The sequence below is a fragment of the Myxine glutinosa genome, unplaced genomic scaffold (assembly GCF_964187855.1).
Source record: "Myxine glutinosa unplaced genomic scaffold, kmMyxGlut1.1 SCAFFOLD_781, whole genome shotgun sequence".
In the NCBI taxonomy this organism is placed as follows: domain Eukaryota; kingdom Metazoa; phylum Chordata; class Myxini; order Myxiniformes; family Myxinidae; genus Myxine; species Myxine glutinosa.
The window spans coordinates 126,928-152,162 of NW_027616876.1; the positions used below are offsets into that span (position 1 = coordinate 126,928).

Genomic DNA, 25,235 nt, shown 5'->3' on the forward strand with positions numbered 1-25,235 from the left:
GAGGCATCTTTATTGTCGATGGAAACTTATAATACCTTGTTTAATATCACAGAGAAAAACAACAAGTTTAGTTATAATCCAGGAAGTGGATATAAAACTATAACCGTTTCACCTGGAGCTTACGAGATTTCTCAAATATCTTCAGAAGTCTCTCGCCTTATGAAAGAAAAAGGTGATGAACCAAAAAATATTGTAATAGATATTCAAAAACACACTTCAAAATCAACTATTAAACTTAAAAATAATTATAAAGTTGATTTCACGATTGAAAATTCGTTTAGAGAGCTATTGGGTTTCTCTTCAAAAAAGATTGAAAATAACGGGACGTTTTACAGTGATAATGTTATCCAAATATCCTCCGGTATAAATTCAGTATTAATTCATTGTGATTTGATTGATGGTGCTTATAACGATGGAATAAGAACAAATACAATATTTTCATTCAGTGCATACTCAACCCCGATTGGTTATAAATTTAATATGGAACCAAAAAATCTTGTCTATTTACCTGTGTCAGGAAAAACCATATACAGAGTAAGTTTTAGGATAACCGACCAAGATAATCGTATGATATCCTTTAATGATGAAATTATATCCATCAGAATTCACCTACGTGAAGTTTTTCAATAAATAAATAATGGTTATTGTGAGAAAACATGAGTTGGGAAAATATAAAATAATTACAGGGGAGGGCATGTACCTTTCACCATACCATACAAGGTATGTGGGTAAAGGATACTATAAACCTAAGAGACAACGAGGTGTAGGTCATCAATTTCGAAATAAAGGAGATGGGATAATTGATACTCTAATGGGTATTGGTTCAACCATCCTTAAACATAAAGACCTAATTGGTTCAACTGCTTCTGCCGTGGGCTCCATTGCGGGTGCTATAAAGAGTATAAAAGATGCTCAAAAGGAGTCTCATAAATTACAAGCAATCAAAGAAATAAAAAAAGGTAAAACTCAACTATCTTCACAAGAACGACAAAAAATCATTAAAATACTTGGGTCAGGGTTTCAACGATTTTAATACTATATAAATACAAGTATGGAAGCGATTGATAGTATCTATGATTTGGATGATACAATTATCATTTCAAACTCCACGAAAAAGGAAGACTATTTTAAGGTAAATGCTATAACAGGAACAGACTGGAATTCAAACGGAACAAAAAGTTTTGAAATAAATAATCAACAAACTTACTTGAATATAGCTGATAGTTTCTTGCTGTGTAAATTTAAATTCACTAAGGCTGCGAATAATACTAATGCTACACTCGTAAATGATTTCTTCTGGAAAATGTTTGATAGTGTTCGCCTGTATATTGGAACACAAGAGGTTGAAGCGGTTGATTATGTCTCTGCTACATCTGAAATGATGAAATTTACACTATATTCGTTTGGTGATAGAATGGGTAAGGGAGCTGTTGAAGGTTTTATTCCTGATATGTCAACGGGTACAAACACAGACCCTGGTTATAGTCAAAGGAAGGCAATGTATAATGATGACACAAAACCAGAGAATAGTTTTACCGTAGCAGTACCTCTGAAAGGTATATTTGGATTTTGTGATTATGACAAAGTTTTGTATGGTCTTAAAATTAGATTTCAACTACAAAGGAATGATAATGTAAATAGGTTGCTTTTTGGGGTTGAAAATGCTTTTGGAGAAAATAATAAATTTGTTATAAATGATTTGTGTTGGTATATCAGTGAATATACTCCTAATCTTAAAACGGAAGAGATGTTAAATAGAAGACTTAACTCAAAGAAACCGCTAAATGTATCATACCTTAAAAGAAGATGCCAACTCATTAAACTGGAACACACTACCTACACTTGGAATTTGGGTGTTCTTCAAGGAAAGCCACGATACCTCTGGCTCATTTTTAAAAAACCAGATGGAGAGGACGGTACTAATAAGAATAATGCCCTGAGTGATAATGCTAAGGTGAAACAACTTCGGGTTTCTCTTGATGGCACATTTTATCCGCGAGATAGATTGGAAATTGATTGGGAAAAAAATGATTATGCGGAAGCCTACAAGTCCTACTAAAAGGTGTGTGAAAGTAATGGTAATAATGATCCTATTTTGGATATGGTTGCGTTTCAAAAACTTTATACAATCTACGCAATTGACCTGAGTTCTCAAAAGGAAACTATAAAGTCTAATCGAGTGGATACTTCTCTATACATTGAAAGAGGGGAGAGTGAAGAGGTTAATGCATATTGTTTGCTTTTGGAGGAAACAGAATTACAGATTAATACAGATAATGGTGTTATGATTAATATCACATAGGTTTTTTCTCATAAATAAATGGTTGGGGTATATGTTAATCAAATCAATCTTAATAAATTAACATCTTGTATTCAAAATCAAAAGCCTTGTATTATTAATGTTAATACAATTCAAAGAAAAGGAGCTGTAAGAATTGATGTTTTACTCACACACACACAAGTAAAAACACTAAATGATGTTGGATCACTTAAAATTAAAATGACGAAACCTATGTTAAAGAAATATTCAATAGACGAGTCAAGAGGAGGATTTCTCCCGTTTCTAATTCCTTTATTTGCTGGTTTAAGTGCGGCGGGAGCATTGACTGGTGGTATTTCAGCAGCGGTAAAAACTGCTAACAAAAGGAAGGCACAACTAAAAGCTCAAAAAGAATTGGAAAGACATAACAAGGAGTTGGAGAAACAAATTAGTGGAAGTGGTGTAATTGTAGATTTTGCTCAAAAACTTGAAAGTCTACCTGATAAAGCTAGATTGTTGGTTGGAGATATGCTTTCCTCTATCGCTCAAGCGGGTGTTAAACTAACTAAACAGGGTAATGGATTGTATCTTTCTCATAAATAAATGGATAAATGGTTTAAACAATTTGGAAAGAATACAACGTCAAATATAGAACTAGCTAAGTATTGTAAAACACTAAAAATTGATAATGTGGTTATTTGTATGAGAGATGAATTAATACATATAAATAAGAATACAAAGAATATTATTATGAATTTAGACACACAGAATGGTTCTCATTGGGTTTGTATTCATAATAGTCAGGATAAATATTATTTTGATAGTTATGGTATGCCACCACCTGTTGAAGTAATACAATTCTTACAGAATGGTGTTTATCAAACATTTCAAGTTCAAGAAATTAATTCTAAATGTTGTGGTCAATTATGTTTATATGTATTATTTCAACTCAACATTAATGAAAATTTTAATGATATCATTTTTAATCTAATATAAATGACTTATGTTGGAAAAGATGGTTCTATCTTTGGAAAATCCTCTCAGGATATTGATTTATCAAATTATTATACAAAGGCACAGGCTGAACGACAAAAATATAGTGTAAGTAAAAATATTAATATGAAGAATACTTATAAATTAATCAATTATCCAAACCCTACAGATGCGAATGACTTAATTAGATTAAGTGATTTATCACAATATATATTTTTAAAGAAAACAGCACGTTTTGTTAAACAAGTAAAATTTACAACCACAACACCTGGTTATACTGACCATACACCTTTCCTCATTGAATTTAACTACCTGCTTACAATTGAATTTTATAAAGAAGGACATATAGTTAATATGCGAATTAATAAATGGGGGTATGATATGCCTGATTTAGGGTATAATTGGTCTTTTTCAATAAACATAGAAGACCTACATGATTTGAATCAGTCTCGTAAAGAAGAATATTATCCACTTGGTGAGGATAAGGATTTATGTGGAAGTACAATTAATAAACAACAAATACATGGTTTTAAGAAAAGAAAAATATATGATAGTATAGCGATGGTTAGCATGACAAAGAAGGAAGGTCATGAGATAAGGATAGAAAGCCGAGGAATACAAACCGATTTGGTAGTGGGAAGATGGGGTGGTATTACCTGTCATAATATAAATCTCACATATATTTCTGATGCATAAATGGCAGGAAGAAGACTACAAGAGAATTATAATTTTTGTATTCAAGGATACCTACAAGAAAAGGGTGCTCGGTATTACATACCTTATGATTTGGAGCATATACATGGGAATTTTGTCATAAAAAACTGGCCTTATACTGATATTGTTAAACCCACAAATAGAGACTTGTTTAAAGTATTAAATAAAAATGAACTTCTCAAAGTTATGAAATATAAAACTCTTTTAGAAATCGTCAACAAATCTTATTGGTATCCTATTATGAGAAAAATAATTATAGATACAAGAATATCTCAAAATCCAGATGAGTATATGTATAATATTCTTTGGGGTTTAAACTCAAGGGTAGCAAGGGATGAGGAAGGAGTTGAAGAAGAGAAGGAGAAAAGAGAGAAAAGAGAGAAGGAGGAGAGGGAGCAAAGAGAGAGGGAGGAGAGGGAGATGGAAATCAGAGCGATTCAAAAAAGAGTGGATGTATTACAGCAAGAAGATCAATCTCAACTCACCGAAGAGGAAAATAAAGAAAGAATGAATGCTGTGAAAATATTGATATCAAAAATTGCTAAGATAAATGAGGAAGGAGTTAAAGAAGAGAAGGAGGAAAGAGAGAAAAAGGAGAAGGAGGAAAGGGAGAAAAAGGAGGAGGAGAGGGAGGAAAGGGAGCAAAGAGAGAGGGAGGAAAAATATAAAAAGATGGAAATCAGTGAGATTCGTAAAAGATTGAGTGTATTACAGCAAATAAATCAATCTCAACGCACCGAAGAGGAAATTAAAGAATTAACAACTCTTATGAAGATAATGGTTTCAAAAATAACAACGTCAATGTCTTCAATTTCAGGGAGGAGATTTAAACGAGAAAGTGGTGAAGAAGAAGAAGAAGGAAAAGATTATGTGATTGATGATGTTGGTGTCATTGACTTTAGTTAGTTTTTATTTGTAAATAAATGGAGGAGAGAGTGAAGGCATTCCTTAGGATTCTTTATGTTTTAAAAATAAAGATTGAAATGTATATGTTGAAAACCAAAAAGGTTTTGATACTCTGTCGGAATTTTTCTGATAAATAAATATGAGTTATTGTCTCAAATGTAAAAAGAAAACTAAATCTAAAAATATCTCTTATGTTAAAGCTAAAAATAATAGAGTTTATCAAAAAGGAATATGTCAAGTATGTGGCTCTAAAAAGTGCCAATTCATCTCTCCTAAAAGAGGAGGAGACATACAAAAGTTTCTGTCAGGAAGTAAATTTACAACAACTGGAATTCCAGGGGAATTACACCTTCCAGGGTATTCTTTCTGTGGTCCAGGAACAAACTTGGATAAAAGATTAGATGAGGCTGACAATCCTAAACCTTGGTCTAAACCTACAAATAGGGTTGACGAAGTGTGTATGAAGCATGATATTGCTTATGGGAAAACCACTACGTTGACTGAAAAACATAAAGCCGACAGCGAAATGTTGTATAATTTGTCTTTGATACAAAATCCAACGTTGAGAGAGAAAGTTGATAGGTTTATTGTGAGAAATTTGATAAATGCTAAATTGAAACTTGGTCTTGGTTATTCCTCAAAAAACTATTAGGCTCTAATGATGTCATCAAGACTGAGGAGCTTTTGGCTGAAGAATTACACAAACCTATAATCACAAAGTTTAAAAGAAGGAAGGTTTATTCTAAATACACCGACCACATATGGTCCGCTGATTTAATTGAATTGAATAATGACAGGGGATACAGGTATGCTTTAACCGTTATTGATTTGAGGAGTAGATTTGCCTGGGTTGTCCCTTTAAAAAATAAAAGGGGTGATACTTTAATGTTATCCTTTAAGCTAATATTTGATCGGGATAAAAGGAAACCAAAGAAGTTATGGACTGATGAGGGAACAGAGTTCTATAACAAAATATTCATGAAATTTCTTAAGGGGAAGGGTATTAAATTATACAGCACCTTTAATGAAGGAAAGGCAGTTGTTATTGAGCGTTTTAATCGTACTTTAAAAGAGAAATTATATAAAAAATTCACACAACTCGGTTCTCAAAAATGGGTGTATTTAATTCAGGATATTGTAGATAATTACAATAATACAGTTCATTCATCAACAAAATCAAAACCATCAGAAACATTTACAAAATTAGAATATGAAAAGGAGATTAATTTGAGAAAGCCCAAGTTCAAAGTTGGTGATATTGTAAGAATATACAAATGGAAAAGCCATTTTGAGAAAGGTTATACAAAGAGATGGACTAATGAATTATTTAAAATCGTTGATGTAATGGCTACAAACCCTTGGACCTACAAATTATATGATTTAAATGGAGAAGAAATCTTGGGTTCATTTTACTCGCAAGAATTACAAAAAACACAAGTAAGCAGATAATACCCTTGAAAATAATAAATAAATAAATAAAATGTAATGGGGATACGTTTTTAAATCTGTGAACCCCAAACACAGAATCCCACAACTTTTTAGTTGGGGCTTAACTTTTGTGTGTGTATAATGGGGATACGTTTTTAAATCTGTGAACCCCAAACACAGAATCCCACAACTTTTTAGTTGGGGCTTAACTTTTGTGTGTGTATAATGGGGATACGTTTTTAAATCTGTGAACCCCAAACACAGAATCCCACAACGTTTCAGTTGGGGCTTAACTTTTGTGTGTGTATAATGGGGATACGTTTTTAAATCTGTGAACCCCAAACACAGAATCCCACAACTTTTCAGTTGGGGCTTAACTTTTGTGTGTGTATAATGGGGATACGTTTTTAAATCTGTGAACCCCAAACACAGAATCCCTCAACTTTCCAGTTGGGGCTTAACTTTTGTGAATGTGTGAGTGAGTCATAATAATATACAAACCCTAACCCAACCCCATCCCTAACCCAACCCCATCCCTAACCCAAACCCATCCCCAACCCAACCCCATCCCAAACCCAACCCCATCCCTAACCCAACCCCATCCCCAACCCAACCCATCCCCAACCCAACCCCATACCTAACCCAACCCCATCCCTAACCCAACCCCATCCCTAACCCAACCCCATCCCTAACCCAACCCCATCCCCAACCCAACCCCATCCCTAATCCAACCCCATCCCTAACCCAACCCCAACCCATCCCTAACCCTCACATTCAAAATCCCAACCCTAACCCAATCCCATCCCTAACCCAACCCCAACCCGAACCCTCACATTCAAAATCCCAACCCTAACCCAACCCCATCCCTAACCCAACCCCAACCCTAACCCTCACATTCAAAATCCCAACCCTAACCCAACCCCATCCCTAACCCAACCCCATCCCTAACCCTCACATTCAAAATCCCACCCAAACACTAACCTAATCTTTTTTTTCTTCTTTTTAAAAAATATGTATTTCATTTTTTTTTTTTCCTCTTCTTCCAATTCTGTCTTTCAAGGCTTTCAAGTTTGAAGAAGTAGAAATGGGAAGAAAGAATTTTCCAGCATTTTCTTCCTCGAACTTTCTTGATATTGCTTAAATCAAGCGTCATTAAACAAATAACATTGTTCATTGCTTTAGAATCCAAAGAGTCTCCAAGATGGACCCCACAGGTAGAGTCTCCAAAATAAAACCAACTTTCCAAGTTCCCAAGGTATAACCACATTCCTGTTGAGCCTCCAAGATAGGTATCACATTCCGAGTCATCAAAACAAAACCCCCATTCCGAGTCTCCAAAAATATAACCATCTTTCCAAGTCCCCAAGGTAGAACCACAATTTTCAGAAATATTGGGGGTTTCCGTGATAAGTCTCACATAGTATAACTGCGGACCATCAGGGAAAACTTCCCTTTCCCAATTTTTTAGGGTTTCTATGATGTGTCTCACATAGTATAACTGCGGACCATCAGGGAGAACTCTCCTTGCCCAATTTTTTAGGGTTTCTATGATGTGTCTCACATAGTATAACTGCGGACCATCAGGGAGAATTCCCGTTTCCCAATTTTTTAGGGTTTCTATGATGTGTCTCACATAGTATAACTGCGGACCATCAGGGAGAACTCTCCTTGCCCAATTTTTTAGGGTTTCTATGATGTGTCTCACATAGTATAACTGCGGACCATCAGGGAGAATTCCCGTTTCCCAATTTTTTAGGGTTTCTATGATGTGTCTCACATAGTATAACTGCGGACCATCAGGGAGAACTCTCCTTGCCCAATTTTTTAGGGTTTCTATGATGTGTCTCACATAGTATAACTGCGGACCATCAGGGAGAACTCCCCATTCCCAATTTTCAGAAATTTGTGGGTCTCCAATGTATGACTTGTATTCTGGCTCATCAAGGTAGAACTTGTTCATTGGGTTTTGTTTTGATAACTCACAACAAGTATCATCATGGTAAAACTCTTTTTCAGGATTTTGTGGATCTCCAAGGTATAACTCTTTGGCTGGGTCATCAAGGTAGAACTCGTTCTGGGGGTCTTGGTTGTTCAAAATGTCTTCAAACAAAAAAATAACTTCATCCCAAGTTGTGTTAAAAGCAGAATTTTCATTTCGTATCTCAGATACAATTTCCTGTGAAAGAAAATAACAATGTATTAATTTAATACAATATTTTTATTTGTATAAATCAAGCTCTATGAATATTAAAATAAACTTTGTTAACTCTTACACGAGTCTCATCTAAAAAAAAAAAAAATTAAAATAAATAATTAAATTAATAATTAATTAAATAAATAAATAAATAAATAAATAAACAAACTTACCTCCATTGATAAGAGGTTCGAGTCCAGTTCATCAATCTGAAGGTTGAGTTCTACACAGGTAGTAGGACTCCAAGGAATAGCAAAGTTATCCCATTCCATTTCGGCATAGTAGTCCATTCTCAAGTGAAGCAGAAAGCGTGTTTGAAAAAGCCTGTGTGGTCGGTGCCTTTTATAAGGACTGGGTGTGTCATTTCCTGTGGAAATTCCCTGGGCGTGTCTTAACTGGAAATGATGTGATGGAAATTCCCTGAAAATGATGTAATGTATTACCTGGAAATGATACAATGCTGAAGAGTTTATAAAGTGGGTGGGGCTTAGCAAAAAGTGGGCGGGGCTTCACAAAAGTGGGCGGGGCTTAGTAAAAGTGGGCGTGGCCTAACAAAAAGTGGGCGTGGCTTACCAAAAAGTGGACGGGGCTTAACAAAAAGTGGGCAGAGCCTACCAAAAAGTGTGTGGCACTGGAGGTGCTCAAACAAGAACATTGAGGGAGGTTTACCATTTTATCTTAGCTCAGTTAAAATATCTTGAGAAAGAACCAAACTCAAACATATTTTTTGTTAATGTATTAGACGGTGAGGAGAGTTGTAGGAGAATTAAATTATTTCCCACACATAAACAAATATTTGTAGGGTCGTTGTTTGAGTGGGCCAAAGATGATTCACCAGATGATATTAAGAGTAAAAGGTTAAAAGGTCCATAAGGTCAGAAGGATCACAGGTTCACACAGAAGGACCATTGTTTAAGTGGTCTAATGAATAAGGATAACATGTCAAAAGGTGAGAAGGTTCGTAAAGAACAGGGTGAGAGAAATAGAGGTGTTTAGGGGCAATGAGGGAGGGGAAAAATTAACATGTAAGTCAATGGGAAAATGAGAGTGTCCCAGAAGCAACATATATACACTACTGATAATGTTAAAAAAAAATGAGCCCTGTCTTCCAATGGTAAACAATCCTTCAAAAAATTCCTGGATCCGGAATAATATCCTGAGCTTCACCAAAAACTAATCAATTCTTTCTTATCCCAAGGGCAATCATCCCACCAACTTTCATCCAAATCAGTTCAGAACCTTTGCAGATATCTTGTTCACAAACACACGAACACACACACGCACACACGGACACGGACACGATCGAATGCATTACTCCCTGGCGGGAGTAATAATAACATTGATATTACAATGAATAAATTCATGTTACATGTTGTGTAGTCTTTGTATCTCGACTTTGAAGTGTTATCATAACTAGGATGCTAAAGTTACGTATTGCTCAAATTACTTCATACGATGCCAGGCATGTATGACTGACTGCTGTCATATATGCTCGACATAACTGCTTCCATTGCATTGTTTATGAAAGTTGTTGCATTCTCCATAAGGGAATACACCATGGTAGCCAAACATTCAAGCAGGTATGTTACAGAGAGAGAGAGACAGAGACAGAGACAGAGACAAACAAACCTTGGAGGGCAAAGGATATCTTCAAGGAACTCTTCAATCTTGAGTGTGTCTGTTTTGACTCCACCATTGAAGGTCAGGAAAGGTGGCTGGGTACCAGGTGCTAAGTTGGCAAGATTAGCAGATTTTCTGGAAGAGTAATTAAAAAAACAGTTTTGAAATCTCTAGAGCAATTATTTATTTATTTTTTTGCTTTGTCCCCACACACATCCCTTCTTCCCTTGATGACAAATTTCAATGGGTAAAGCTCAAAACTGAATTGGTCGTTCAATAACAAAGTGGAACATTAAAGTTGAGATGTGCTCGTCATGTTCAGAAAATACACACATCCATGCTGTGAGACACACCATGCAGAAAAACACCTCACCACCACATAATTAAAAAACACCTCACCACCATGTGATTTAAAAACACCTCACCACCATGTGATTTAAAAACACCTCACCACCACGTGATTATAAACTCCTCACCACCACGTAATTATAAATACCTCACCACCACATAATTAAAAACACCTCACAACCATGTAATTATAAATACTTCACCACCACGTAATTCAAAACACCTCACCACCACATAATTAAAAACACTTCACCACCACATAATTAAAAACACCTCACCACCACATAATTAAAAACACCTCACCACCACATAATTCAAAACACCTCACCACCACATAATTAAAAACACCTCACCACCACATAATTATAAACACCTCACCACCACATAATTATAAACACCTCACCACCACATAATTCAAAACACCTCACCACCACGTAATTATAAATACCTCACCACCACGTAATTCAAAACACCTCACCACCATGTGATTTAAAAACACCTCACCACCACGTGATTATAAACACCTCACCACCACATAATTCAAAACAACTCACCACCTCGTAATTATAAATACCTCACCACCACGTAATTCAAAACACCTCACCACCATGTGATTTAAAAACACCTCACCACCATGTGATTTAATAACACCTCACCACCACGTCATTTAAAAACACCTCACCACCACACAATTCAAAATACCTCACCACCACATGATTCAAAACCACCACAACGTTATTAAAAACACTTCACAACCATGGAAACAAAAGTTTTAGGGAGTCGTTAAGTGAGAACACAGACACTGCCCAGATGTGTAGATATATAGACAAATGACTGTACCCGAGTTGCCGTTTTGTCATGGTTTAAACCAATCATAATTCAAACAATAATTCAAAATATTCAATATTCAAATGTATTTGTAATATACGTGATATCACATTTTATAAACAATTGAAGTTGAAAACTTAAGTTGAAAAAAAAGATTTTCCCCCAAAAAATAAAATAATAATTATAAAAAATAAAGCCAATCGGTCCTCGGCTTCCTTCTCAGCCTTCCTTCCACCAATCAGAGGGAAGCTTCTTGCCCCACCCTCTACCAATCGGCGGGCTTCATCCTGCCTCGTCTCCCTATTAGTGGTGTCTCGTCCAATAGCTGCCCTCTGGGCATGTCTATTGCCTGCTTGCTCAATGTTTTATCGCCATGTTGGCGCAATGCGTGGGCGCTTCCTGCCTGCACTTCCGGTGAGTTTTATTGTGGGGGGAATTGTATTAGTGTGTGTGCTGCTATTGGGCATACCTAGTGTCTGTTGGTGCAGTGCCATAAGGGACAATGGATAAATCACAAGGTCTCACACACAGGGGAATTAGCATAATCCCTACTCGAGTGAACACGAGGCCATCCTTGTATGACCACAAATGTACGAGCTTAATCCGACATCCGGGCTAGACAAGTCCTCTACTTATGTACATCAAAATGCTTGATCTTCTTCACAACAATCGGGAGCATGATATCGACACAGATCTACCTGATCTATATATTACTCTACCCCAAAATTCACAACAGTATTGTATTTTTAAAAGTCCATTCTCCTGCAGAAGAAAACACTTATGCCAAAACAAAAATACTGACAATAAACATAATAATACAGGATGAATTACATATAATGACCACTCAACTGCCACACGCCACAGTGTGCAACAAAATTATGATGTCACTTAAAAATACACTCTTATGGTTTAGTTTTGGAAGAATAAAGTGCACTGTGCAGAATTATAGCTTATAAACAGGGAGGAACAACTGACAATAATCGCAAAGGTCTAACTAGAGTGGCCTCAAAATGAATATCGCTGGTTAGATTTCTACCTCCAGGGTGATGTCGTGGAAGTGGTTTGGGACTCAAGACCAATGACCGGAAAACAGGTTTACAAAGATCCAGACTTTATTAACTAGTTGTTCACTTCATTCAAATACTAATAACTACCGTTAACTCAATGGACCAGATAGCTCTATCCGCATAGTCCCTCTTTCTCAGCCGATGTTTCTCCGTAGCGCCGTACTCGTTGGTATTCGTTCGTTCGTCGGGCAGGGCTTCTGAGGACAAGTGCTCCTGAATCAAAGTCTGTTCTGGTTTATATCGGCACACTTGAGTTAATCCCTTCTCCGCTGAAAGGTTGCTCCGTCATCCCGCTCGCCTTACTGGCACCAACTCGCTCCCCTCCTGCTGTGAGTTATATTTGCCTTACAATAGGAGAGTGCTCTAGCCTGGGGCTGTGACCAGGTGAACAAGTCATTACTACTTTCGTGCACATTCCTGACATTCATTTCAAGTCGTTGGTTCTTCCTCGTTACCAGTTCCAATCAATGAGTTACCAGTTCTAATCAATGAGTTACATTTCCACAATTCCCTCATCTTTTTGTTTTTGTTTATATTAACCATTAATCTAAACATCAATATAAGTAAAGAATCAATCACTCCATGTAAACATCAATACAAGTATAAGTAAATAATCAATCACTACAAGTAAATATCAATACAAGTATTCAAACCATAACTTTGGTAATCCACTTCCCTTAGGCATACACCGTCCTCCTGCAAGAATCACAAAACATTTCGTTGGTCATTGACTCCTTCCATATTGTTCGATCTATTGCATTTGCATCACAAATATCTTTTCAAAACAACACTTCACCATCACCAAGATACAACAATTTCACTTCATCTTCAAGTTTTGTAAAGCATCTGCAACATCTGGCAAAAATGTTTGCCTCTACACAAATGTTGACTCTTTGTTTGAAAGGAAGGGCTGATCACTTGTGTTTGAATCCAGGTATGAAACATTTTCTCCTAATGTCTTCATAGCACCTGCACTACTTCGTGTAGGGTCTTGCTGTTGTAATAACTGCACGGAGTCATAGACTGACCCTGCTCTCCATGTAGCATTCTTGCCACTCTTGCTGTAGCATAGTAATTTCCTGAACAAGGCCCTTGCCCAGTTGTAGTCGACTTGCCTCCTCCCTCATTGTGAGTGGGCAGCAAGTATTGGTGTGACGTTGATTGGCCAGCAAGATGTGGAACAGGGATGCCGGATGCATCCACAATGATGTTTGGACCATGGTGTTCAGGTCATTCATGGTCCATACCAGGAGCAACCAGCAGAATCGCGCACAGCTGTTGTGACAAGGGCACAGCCGTTTGTTTGCAGCTCCATGCTGGTTCCCCGGAAGTTGGTGAAGTAATAACATATGTCCCCGCATTTCACAGAGGTTGCAGGTAAAATGTCGTTGTCCTGCAACTTCTGATGTGATGAATGTTCGAAGCCTTCAAGCAAGAGTAAGTGATCGCCTTCCTTTCATATGTTGCAGTGTGATCCAGGCAAATGGTCACATAAATTTCCTTGGTGAAGGTAAGCATCCATCTCCAAGTTACATGGGAGAATGTCTTCATCATTCTTTGAGAAAGAGGGTGTATGCCGCGATTAACTTCATTTTAGCCACAAATTTTCTTTCTCGAACTTCTTCCCACTTCCGTTAGCACTCCCTTCAAAATGTGATCTCGTCTTATCCTTATGCTCAGTCACATCTGAATCTGCTTTCCACACACACTGAATCAGACAGGGTACATCTTACCATGAAATCAGCATAATCATGTATGTCTTCCGACAGTTTCACATTCAACAATTTGTTGTTTTTCCTTAAAACATTTAAAAGTTATATTCATTTATATGCGTCACACAAATAATATTCAATCAGGTATGTATTTCACTACTAAACTAAGAATAGCATCCACAAATGCTTTCAGGTTAATATAGTTCAAAAATTAACTCATGCAGGTATTTTAGCACTACTCTAAGAAAATAAATTGTATATGATTACAATCACAAACGGGAATATCTAATTCCCAACAACAATTTTCCCAAACCAACAAATTAAGCATAATGTATTATTACCATAATTCCTCTCCACTTTTTCTTTTCCCTTTTTTTTTTTCTTTTCTAACAGTGTGTCAGTCGTGGTGATATGAGTTCACTGGTCTTGTAATTGACACAACTCATAACATTGTCGTTATGCCATTATCTTAATTCTACTGTATTCATTTGCAACATCACTTGATTTAATCTTTTAATCTCAGTATTTATGTCGCCATAAAAGTCTACCTTTTCTGGTTCCACATTTCTTTCCTCATTTGTAACTTCATGCGTTATCATCGTGTTGTTGGTTACCTTATTCAAACACACCGTCACTAAGGCTTTCAAGCAAGCCACCACTAAAACAATTGCCAATATAACTACTAAACCCACAAACAAGTCTGCTACTCCTTGTATATATTCATACCTATGACATAATTATATGTCGATGACATTCAACATTATATACCAAACTAACAAGCTTCCTAAAAGGTAAATAAAGAAAATCCCTTAATATGTAACATAAATCAGATTATTTGTCTTACCCTGATCCCCCTATCTCCCGTGGTCGAACTAAATCCCCTAATCATGAGTGTAGTTGTGATACATTATCCCTCATGTTGCGCTAATATCAGTAGATAATGGTATGTCATGTAGGCAAATAAATGTCACTATCTTCCCTAATTCAAGTCGGAATATTAAATGTTGAAAATGTAATGTTTATCAATGCAAGAGGTGTTAAAATGTAATTCAAATGAATGTAAATCACGACTATCATTTATCCGCCACTGAATGTTCTGCTAGGCTGCTAGGTGCAGCCTCATTTTCTGTGGGATCGTCCATCTTAGCCCCATGTGCTTGCTTGCAATGAGAGGCATGAATCCAACTTTCTATTTTGGGTCCATATTTGTTCCTATTCTTATCAATCTCCTATGGTTTATCAATTTGTTCCAAGATACCACAACCAAAGGTTTTAACCAAAGCTCTACCAAACTATTTCCAATGTGAACAAAAATGCCAGTGAAACAATGATTCCAATAATTATCTTCAAGGGGTCAATAAATTTATTCTATAACCAGATCTAATTTTCCCATCCAATAGTTTGCCTTGCCACATGCCATATTATAACACTTTAATAAACTTTCGAAAAATGTTTCCCATCTCAACAAATTTCCTTTTTACAAATAGCCATGTGTAACTTACGTATTTAACTACAATATCCTCTCAATTTGTTTGGCCTAACTGGCCGCAAAAGTGGCTGCCAGCATGCAGTACCGTTTTTTATCTACCAAGGAAGTGCTCGTCCACACAAGACCTCTACCAAAATGTTGTTTGTAAAAACAAATCTGGGATTTCTGATTACATGGATGCACTCTCAGGACATTTTCAGGCTGCTGTTAACAATCCACTATGATAAATTAATTCCTTTACCCAGAATCAAATAATTAGTACAAATTGAGGATATTATCCCTATCACATTCATTTATAGATTCATTATGTTGGATCTAATTTTTCAATAATTTTCCACTGCTGCAAGGAAGAACAATAGCTCTCATAAGTCTTAGTAATATCGTACTTAATTTACCCAGCATCGAATAATTTATTTACTATCCTTTCTCATCTGTTAACCAGTGACTTTGTTTGAACTCCAGAACTCAAAACTCACAATAGTTCAAACCAGCAAAATTTTCTTTACTATTTTCCCATATCATCTATGCCTAATACACATCCATACATACAGCACAATTTATATGCTGATAAAATTCAAGTTTATATATATAAAAATCCATGAGCAGAGTACTCTGGGAAGTCAGTGTAAGACCTCTCCCAAATTTGGCTAATTGTGTACTCCCACATTTTTATGAAGCTCATATCCATAAATAGCTTTGATTCTCATATAAATTCTATCAAAATGGAATCTCAAGATTACTCCCAATTTTTACTATCAATGAATTTACTATCAATGAATGGCTGCTCATAACTCAGCAAATCAAATTTTTTTATATTCCATCTCCCTTGACAAAAATGATAATGTTCATAATCAAATTATATTTCTATTTTATTTTACGAATTCTCTCGATATGTGATCCCATCCACATGGAACTATCTATTTTCAGACAAGGCACACTGTCGGTGTCAACAATCTTGTAAGATTGATACATAAAAACACACACACACATGCATTATGCATATTTGTTTGCGTTGGAACCATTATTTACAGATCAAGATGGGTGTCAATTTTATTTCAATTTCATAAAATTTGTCCATCAAATTTAAAATGCTAATACACAAATAGACTAAAAGTCTATTCTTAGAAAACCCCTATGATGTCACATTGAAAAACACCCTTTCAGTTTCCACAATAATTTATCCAAATTTGACTACCCACCCATTTGTATGTCAGTCGACTACTGACCTATCAATCGTGCGGAACAATAGTCCGAAATTCCCACCTGATCATCATGTGACTCTTGTCACTTGGTTTGCCAAAAAAAAATTGCAAAGCAATTGTTCCAAACTTTGTAAATTTAAAATTTTGTGCCCAACATAAAAGATCCAATTTCAGCATTTGATCAATTAATTATCAATTTGCTTACAAGCAAAAGAAAAAATGAATAATTCTTGCTCCGAAAACTTTTCAGACACAAGAATCATCGACAGTTATTCATGTTTGTCCAGTAATCTAATTTGTTGAGGCCAATCGTCATTTGGGATTTGTCGCAATGAAGGCCTAATCGTTGTCTGAGGTATCGGTCAGCACTGGTACCCTTGATCTTGGTTTACCCTATGAACTTGTCTTCCTTTTGGAATACGGACATCCTCTTTTCCAATGTCCCATCCGTCCACACTTGAAACACCGGTTTCTGTCGTTGCCTGGTCTGTGCACCTGTGCACTTGTATTGCTGGGCTGCATCTCTACATCCCTGAGTTGCCACTGCAATCTCTCGTTATCTCCTGAAACACGAAAAAATTCTCTGTATCGTCCTTTTTGGGGAGACAACTGGAAATCAGATGGGACAACTGTCATTTTCATTCCTAATTTCGAGGGCAGTTGTGCATTTGTCTCCTCCACTGTATCCTGTATCCTTTTTATTTTAAATTCTAGATCCGTTATCCGTTCTTGCTGTTCCCGTTGTCTGGATTCACCATCCCAAAGATGGAATGCAAGCCAGTCTACCGTTAGATTCTGTCTCTCCCTGGCTTTCAATCTTTGTCCCAATCTTTCCAATCGACTTCGCTCAAATGTACCATCTCTTGGAAACTCCTCAGCATTTCCCTTTGTCCACAAATACCAATTCTCGACCTGCCTTATAGCTTCGGCACCATAACGGTCATACATATGATATGTACAAGTACCTTTTTGTGGAATCTCTGGTTGTCCTTGTGTATTCTTGCAGGTTCCATTTCCCATTCTGCCTTTTATCAAAGTAGCGTTGGATGTGTTGTAGCTTGTTCCTCTAAAGCTTCACTCGTACCTCCAGGAAGGATCTCTCCACCTGTTCAAACGGTGATTTCCAGAGAATCTCTCTCACCTGTGGCTTTTGCACAATCCAATCTCACAGATCAGTATTTGCAGATGAGCCAGAGGGTCAGTATGAAATGGGTGAATCCTCAGGTGTCCGCTCTGTTGAAGGGGAAATCACACAATGGTAACCGCACATATATATCTATATATAAACTCACCACCTTGCTCAATTTTCCAAGGTTGTCTTCACATTGATAATATCTCACAAAGATATCAAAACTTCTTTCTTGAGGCCGCATTTTCATCAATCAAACAATCAATATATTCAATTCAATTTATTCAGTTCAATTTATTCAATTAAATTCATTCAATTAAATTTATTCAGTTCAATTTATTCAGTTAAATTTATTCAATTAAATTTATTCAGTTTAATTCAATTATTCAATTTCAATTAATTTCTCAATATTCATCAATAAATCAAATTAATCATTTTGGATGACTCCTTGCATAAGCCCTTTCCCCAATGATGTCAGGACAGGTCCATCTATTGACTGAGATTGAAGATCATCGGTCGTCACCTCTAGTTCATACCTCATGTCAATTGACGAATCACTGTTCTGTCCTAGGGTCATATCTGACATATTTTCCCATTTTGTCTGGTCTCCACAAATTTTCTTTGCAACCACTAAAGGCAACTCATCCTTCATTCGTGAGACAGCCAAAATGGATGGCAGATATTAAAGTTCTTTGGGAAAAAGATCTCATCATTTTTCTTTTAATAGTACCCAAAATCTCTTGGCAATATACATTTCGTAAAACTCCTGAAATGGGACTGTCAAATTCCTTCAATCATGCTAAATTTTGAAACTCCATCACTTGTAATACCCAATTTATCCCATAGGGCTTGAAAGTTCTTTCCCAAGTTCGTGCAATCATTCTGCATCGGAACCCTATGATATCATTCATAATAATCATCATGATTTTATAATCATGGTCATATCATAATCATCTATTTGAAAAACAAACATTTCCTTTATCACCACAGCTATGTGGTATACTCAACAATAAATAAACTGTACATAGCAAAAGGCTACCTCCTGACCACTTAGTATTCCTATTGACAATAAGTCATAACAATATCGAATAATCATTAAACAATTAAAAGAAAAATCGCTTCTACTGCTCCAGCCGCAGCATTCGTCATTTTGTCTGCTCATTCGCGTGACCAAAACGAAATAAAGGGAGCTCAACCATTACACGGCGCTTTTAATGGCGCATGCCATAGGAACTCAACGCAATTTCGATTCGGCCAGAAAAACGAGCAAATTTTGCAGGATGTTAACTGGAATTTGTCGTGAAAATATATACAAAATATACAAAAATATATACCCACAAAAATAAACAACAAACCCAAACAAACCCAAGGTCGACCATATTACACAATATTACACCATTTCAGGTGACATGAGAAAATCGTCATGATTGCTGAAATGTTCCAGGGTTTATGCACAGCTTAAAAGAGGTATGCTTTGTGGTGTTGCCCACCTACCACATTTAATTAAATTACCACATTGAATTAAATTACACCATTTCAGCATCGTATTGATTGCTGGAATGTTCCAGGGTTTATACACACCTTAAAAGAGGTATGCTTTGTGGTGTTGCCCACCTACCACATTGAATTAAATTACCACATTTAATTAAATTACACCATTTTAGCATCGTATTGATTGCTGGAATGTTCCAGGGTTTATACACACCTTAAAAGAGGTATGCTTTGTGGTGTTGCCCACCTACCACATTGAATTAAATTACCCATAAACATTTCTTCCGTTCAACAGAACAAACATTTCCTATATCATGACATGTGCATGTCTTCAAAAAATTGTATGACCACAACAACAATGAACAGAAAGAGTGAAATGTAAAAGTAAAACGAATTCAAACTGCGGGCAGTGATGATCCGGGGACCATACCGCTCCATCCTGATTGGACGGGTGCATGCCAGAGTCGTTAACAACGACAGTGCAGATCCGATTGTTCAAAATTTCAACTCAATTGATCGGAAAATGAACGCAGGGATGCATTTTAAAGGTTTTCAAGAAATCCACCATGGCCGCCATGTCACGTGACTTATGATGTCATAATTAATATATGCATCCAATCAAGTGACTTACGATGATTGGTCAGGGTATCAAGCTCATCTGACCAACGGTTTGGCCTGCAGGTCGACACCAAGTTCATGGTCAGAAGAGAAAAAATGTAATTAATTAAATAAGTACTTCATTAATTTCTAATAATTAAATAACTCGTGAATTCTCATCCGATTCACTTAACATTTGAGTGTTCCCAAAACGTTGCAACAATGAAAGTGAAACGTTGTAGCGACGTTGTGGAAACGTTAGCAAAACCCAACATTTGAATGTTCCCAAAACGTTGGAGCAAAACGTTGCAACAACGAAAGTGAAACGTTGTAGCGACGTTGTGGAAATGTTAGCAAAACCCAACATTTGAATGTTCCCAAAACGTTGGAGCAAAACGTTGCAACAACGAAAGTGAAACGTTGTAGCGACGTTGTGGAAACGTTAGCAAAACCCAACATTTGAATGTTCCCAAAACGTTGGAGCAAAACGTTGCAACAACGAAAGTGAAACGTTGTAGCGACGTTGTGGAAACGTTAGCAAAACCCAACATTTGAATGTTCCCAAAACGTTGGAGCAAAACGTTGCAACAACGAAAGTGAAACGTTGTAGCGACGTTGTGGAAACATTAGCAAAACCCAACTTTGAATGTTCCCAAAACGTTCCAACAACAAGTTCCAACAACAAGTTCCAACAACAAGTTCCAACAACAAGTTCCACAGCAAGTTCCAACAACAAGTTCCAACGGCATGTTCCAACAACAAGTTCCAACAACAAGTTCCAACAACAAGTTCCAACAACAAGTTCCAACAACAAGTTCCAACAGCAAGTTCCAACAACAAGTTCCAACAACAAGTTCCAACAGCAAGTTCTAACAGCAAGTTCCAACAACAAGTTCCAACAACAAGTTCCAACATCAAGTTCCAACAACAAGTTCCAACGGCATGTTCCAACAACAAGTTCCAACAACAAGTTCCAACAACAAGTTCCAACGGCATGTTCCAACAACAAGTTCCAACAACAAGTTCCAACAACAAGTTCCAACAACAAGTTCCAACAGCAAGTTCCAACAACAAGTTCCAACAACAAGTTCCAACAACAAGTTCCAACAACAAGTTCCAGCAACAAGTTCCAACAGCAAGTTCCAACAACAAGTTCCAACAACAAGTTCCAACAACAAGTTCCAACAACAAGTTACAACAGCAAGTTCCAACAACAAGTTCCAACAACAAGTTCCAACAACAAGTTCCAACGGCATGTTCCAACAACAAGTTCCAACAACAAGTTCCAACAACAAGTTCCAACAACAAGTTCCAACAACAAGTTCCAACAGCAAGTTCCAACAACAAGTTCCAACAACAAGTTCCAACAACAAGTTCCAACAGCAAGTTCCAACAACAAGTTCCAACAACAAGTTCCAACAACAAGTTCCAACAACAAGTTCCAACAGCAAGTTCCAACAACAAGTTCCAACAACAAGTTCCAACAACAAGTTCCAACAGCAAGTTCCAACAACAAGTTCCAACAACAAGTTCCAACAACAAGTTCCAACGGCATGTTCCAACAACAAGTTCCAACAACAAGTTCCAACAAGTTCCAACAACAAGTTCCAACAACAAGTTCCAACAACAAGTTCCAACAGCAAGTTCCAACAGCAAGTTCCAACAACAAGTTCCAACAACAAGTTCCAACAGCAAGTTCCAACAACAAGTTCCAACAGCAAGTTCCAACAACAAGTTCCAACAACAAGTTCCAACAACAAGTTCCAACAACAAGTTCCAACAAGTTCCAACAGCAAGTTCAAAAATCCTCAATTTTCATCCGATTCACCATTTAATTTGTTCAAAGAACGTTCATTTCGTAAAATCGACCCAACCACAACAACCCATGCTATCTGTCTGACAAATTTCATCAAAAAACAACAGCACTGGTTTTGCTTCCTGGAAGCTTCCTGCAAAACGCTTTGCTTCTCGCAAAACGTCCGCCAATGGGAACTAGAGGGAGGGGGGAAGGAGCTGGGAGCAAGAGACAGGTAGCCGAATGGACATGAGGGACAATGAGGTGGACAGTGAGGGAGTGTCAGTTATGCAATTTTCATCCAATCGCCATCTTTCATAATAATTCTGGACCGGCATGAGATGGCGTTGTCTGTCATTAATTTATATGTTGATCAGAACGATTTTTAGGTGTTATAAAATGGTGGGAAAAAATTGGCGAAAATTTTCCCTCTCCTCCACCCCCCCCTTTTTTTTTTTTTTTTTTTTTTTTTTACTTTGGACCCACGGCTTTCGTCCTACACAATTCCGTTTAATTTGTCTACATCCGACCAGCCGTTCCAAAGATATAAGCCGTTTTGTTGCAATACCATAAATTGGAATGAGGGGAAAATATATATATTATATATAAATATAACTCCATTTCCCTGCTCCCTGTCGCACGCCGAGCAAGTCGCGTGCTTTGAGCAAGTGCAAAAAAACAAGTGTAAACTACTTTACACGTGTACGGGTATGTAAATGAGTGTACCGGCCTTACACGACCTGGAAGCAAAATGGTCGCATGGTGCACTCATGCCCCCGTTTGCTCCCAGGTCACAGTAAGGCCCTTAATGACCAGCGCCGACCTGGCGCATTTTATTTAGACAGTGCAAAAAAATACGTTATTCACAGAAATCATTTAGAAAAAACATCGAATAATAGCTACAATCGTTTGTCGATGTTACATTTTACCATCCGTGACTTCGTTACACCACCTATATCGCAGGCATCGGTGCGCAAGGAAGCCCCACACCATGTCCCTCCACCATGTATGTACAAAAACTATTCCCAGGTTCGGAAATCATACTGGACAAAAACAAGACACACTTACCTTTTAAAGATCTTGTTTTGTGTCCAATTGATGCCAGCGGTGCCTCCATATTGTCGTGGAAGTGGTTTGGGACTCAAGACCAATGACCGGAAAACAGGTTTACAAAGATCCAGACTTTATTAACTAGTTGTTCACATTCATTCAAATACTAATAACTACCGTTAACTCAATGGACCAGATAGCTCTATCCGCATAGTCCCTCTTTCTCAGCCGATGTTTCTCCGTAGCGCCGTACTCGTTGGTTATTCGTTCGTTCGTCGGGCAGGGCTTCTGAGGACAAGTGCTCCTGAATCAAAGTCTGTTCTGGTTTATATCGGCACGCTTGAGTTAATCCTTCTCCGCTGAAAGGTTGCTCTGTCATCCCCGCTCGCCTTACTGGCACCAACTCGCTCCCCTCCTGCTGTGAATTCTATTTGCCTTACAATAGGAGAGTGCTCTAGCCTGGGGCTGTGACCAGGGTGAACAAGTCATTACTACTTTCGTGCACATTCCTGACATTCATTTCAAGTCGTTGGTTCTTCCTCGTTACCAGTTCCAATCAATGATTTACCAGTTCTAATCAATGAGTTACATTTCCACAGTGACCATCCTCACGAAGGCTACCATCCCCACAAGAGCAACGTACAAAACGGCCATGCAGACTTCACCGTGCTGTTTAACCCTCCAGGGATCTTTGGATGGCCAAGGGTTAACCATGACCATCACCGCCGCGCCTCGGTACAATGTACCATTTCCTGTGTGTTTTATATTTCACGGCGATGGCCCCGCTTCACACAGGGGTGACAAAGGATTCATTGGCTTGATATGGGTGAGAGAGAGAGAGAGAGTGAGAGTGAGAGTGTGAGAGTGTGAGTGTGAGAGTGAGAGTGAGAGTGAGAGAGAGAGAGAGAGAGTGTGAGAGAGAGAGAGAGAGAGAGAGAGAGAGAGAGAGAGTGAGAGAGTGAGAGAGTGAGAGAGTGAGAGAGTGAGAGAGAGAGAGAGAGAGAGAGAGAGAGAGTGAGAGTGAGAGTGAGAGAGAGAGAGAGAGAGACTTTTGAGTCCTTTTATTATCAAAATAATACAAAAAAATTGTTATTCATATCTTTACACCAATCATAAATGCAAGAAAAAGCAATGAAATGAAAGGGTTACACAAATATCACGGCACACAATTTGCCAAATTAAAACATTAACTTTATACAACCTACAAAAATATTACCAGTTGGTTCTCACGAACCTCACACAACCCTTCATGACACCAAGTATTGGTGAATTCCTCAAGATTGTTTGCATCCTTATAGAAAAAAAACTCTAGTTTAAGTCTTGCTGACACAAGGGCATTGAAAAACAACATTACATTGCATTCCCCGGCAGGTTTTCCGTTCAATTTCTCCCTTCTTGAGAGATATATTGCCAGCTTGGCTGTTGCGACCAGAAACCTCATTAACATATTCTCCTTGCTTGACTTGGCATTAAAGCCGAAAATAAAAGAACGCAACGAGAAAACAACCCTCATTCTGTGTGCCACAAGATTAAAGCACCGAAACAAAGGAACCAATCTCACACAATTAATGAAGGCGTGGAACACGTCCTCCGTGAGAGAGAGAGAGAGAGAGAGAGAGAGAGAGAGAGAGAGAGAGAGAGAGAGAGTGAGAGTGAGAGAGAGAGAGAGAGAGAGAGAGAGAGAGAGAGAGATAGAGAGAGATAAAGAGGGAAGGAGGGGTGGGACAGAGACAGAGACAGAGAGGTGGGAGAGAGGGAGAGAAGGAGATAGAGGGGTGGGAGAGAGGGAGAGAGGAGTGAGAGAGAGAGAGAGAGAGAGAATGAGAGAGAGAGAGAGAGAGAATGAGAGAGAGAGAGGTGGGAGAGAGGGAGAGAAGGAGAGAGAGGGGTGGGAGGGAGGGAGAGAGGAGTGAGAGAGAGAGAGAGAGAGACTTTGACTTTTTAGTCCTTTTATTACAAAAATATAAAAGTAACAATATACACGTTTTGCAATAAAATCAATAATGCCAACAAAAAGAAAAAAAGAAAAAGAAGAAGCACCCAATGATCATCAAATAAAAAACAATCAGTATTTCACAACAGTATTCTAAATTCATTTTCTTTAACCTCACAAAACCCACCAACACACCAAGTATCAACAAAGTTATGAAAATTTCCGGACTCGTTGGACAGGGTAAATTCCAGTTTCAATCTTGCTGAGATTAATGCATTCAAACACGACATGATATTGCAGTGCTCTATCGGTTTGCCAGATAGTTTGTCTTTTCTTGTTAAATAAACAGCAAGCTTCGCAGTTGCTATTAGGAAACTAAACAGTTTAGATGCAGGATTCTGTTTAGGGGCAAAACCAAAGACGAAACTTCTCAAAGAAAAGGTAACATGCATTTCATGTGCAATGTAATTCAACCAATG

General features: G+C 37.5%; 1 protein-coding gene across 1 annotated transcript in view; it reads right to left on the reverse strand.

The window, feature by feature from the left end:
* LOC144889097 (chloride intracellular channel protein 4-like) overlaps positions 1 to 23,537 on the reverse strand; it is a 62,097-nt gene extending 38,560 nt beyond the window's left edge. The window contains exons 1-6 of the mRNA XM_078768967.1: positions 23,413 to 23,537; positions 23,218 to 23,288; positions 22,703 to 22,792; positions 22,509 to 22,513; positions 15,645 to 15,760; positions 10,125 to 10,250 (exon numbers count right to left, since the gene is read on the reverse strand). Coding sequence (XP_078625093.1) covers positions 10,125 to 10,250; positions 15,645 to 15,760; positions 22,509 to 22,513; positions 22,703 to 22,792; positions 23,218 to 23,288; positions 23,413 to 23,537 — 533 coding nt within the window. The remainder of the gene's footprint in view (positions 1 to 10,124; positions 10,251 to 15,644; positions 15,761 to 22,508; positions 22,514 to 22,702; positions 22,793 to 23,217; positions 23,289 to 23,412) is intronic.
* Between the last annotated feature and the right edge of the window lie 1,698 nt (positions 23,538 to 25,235).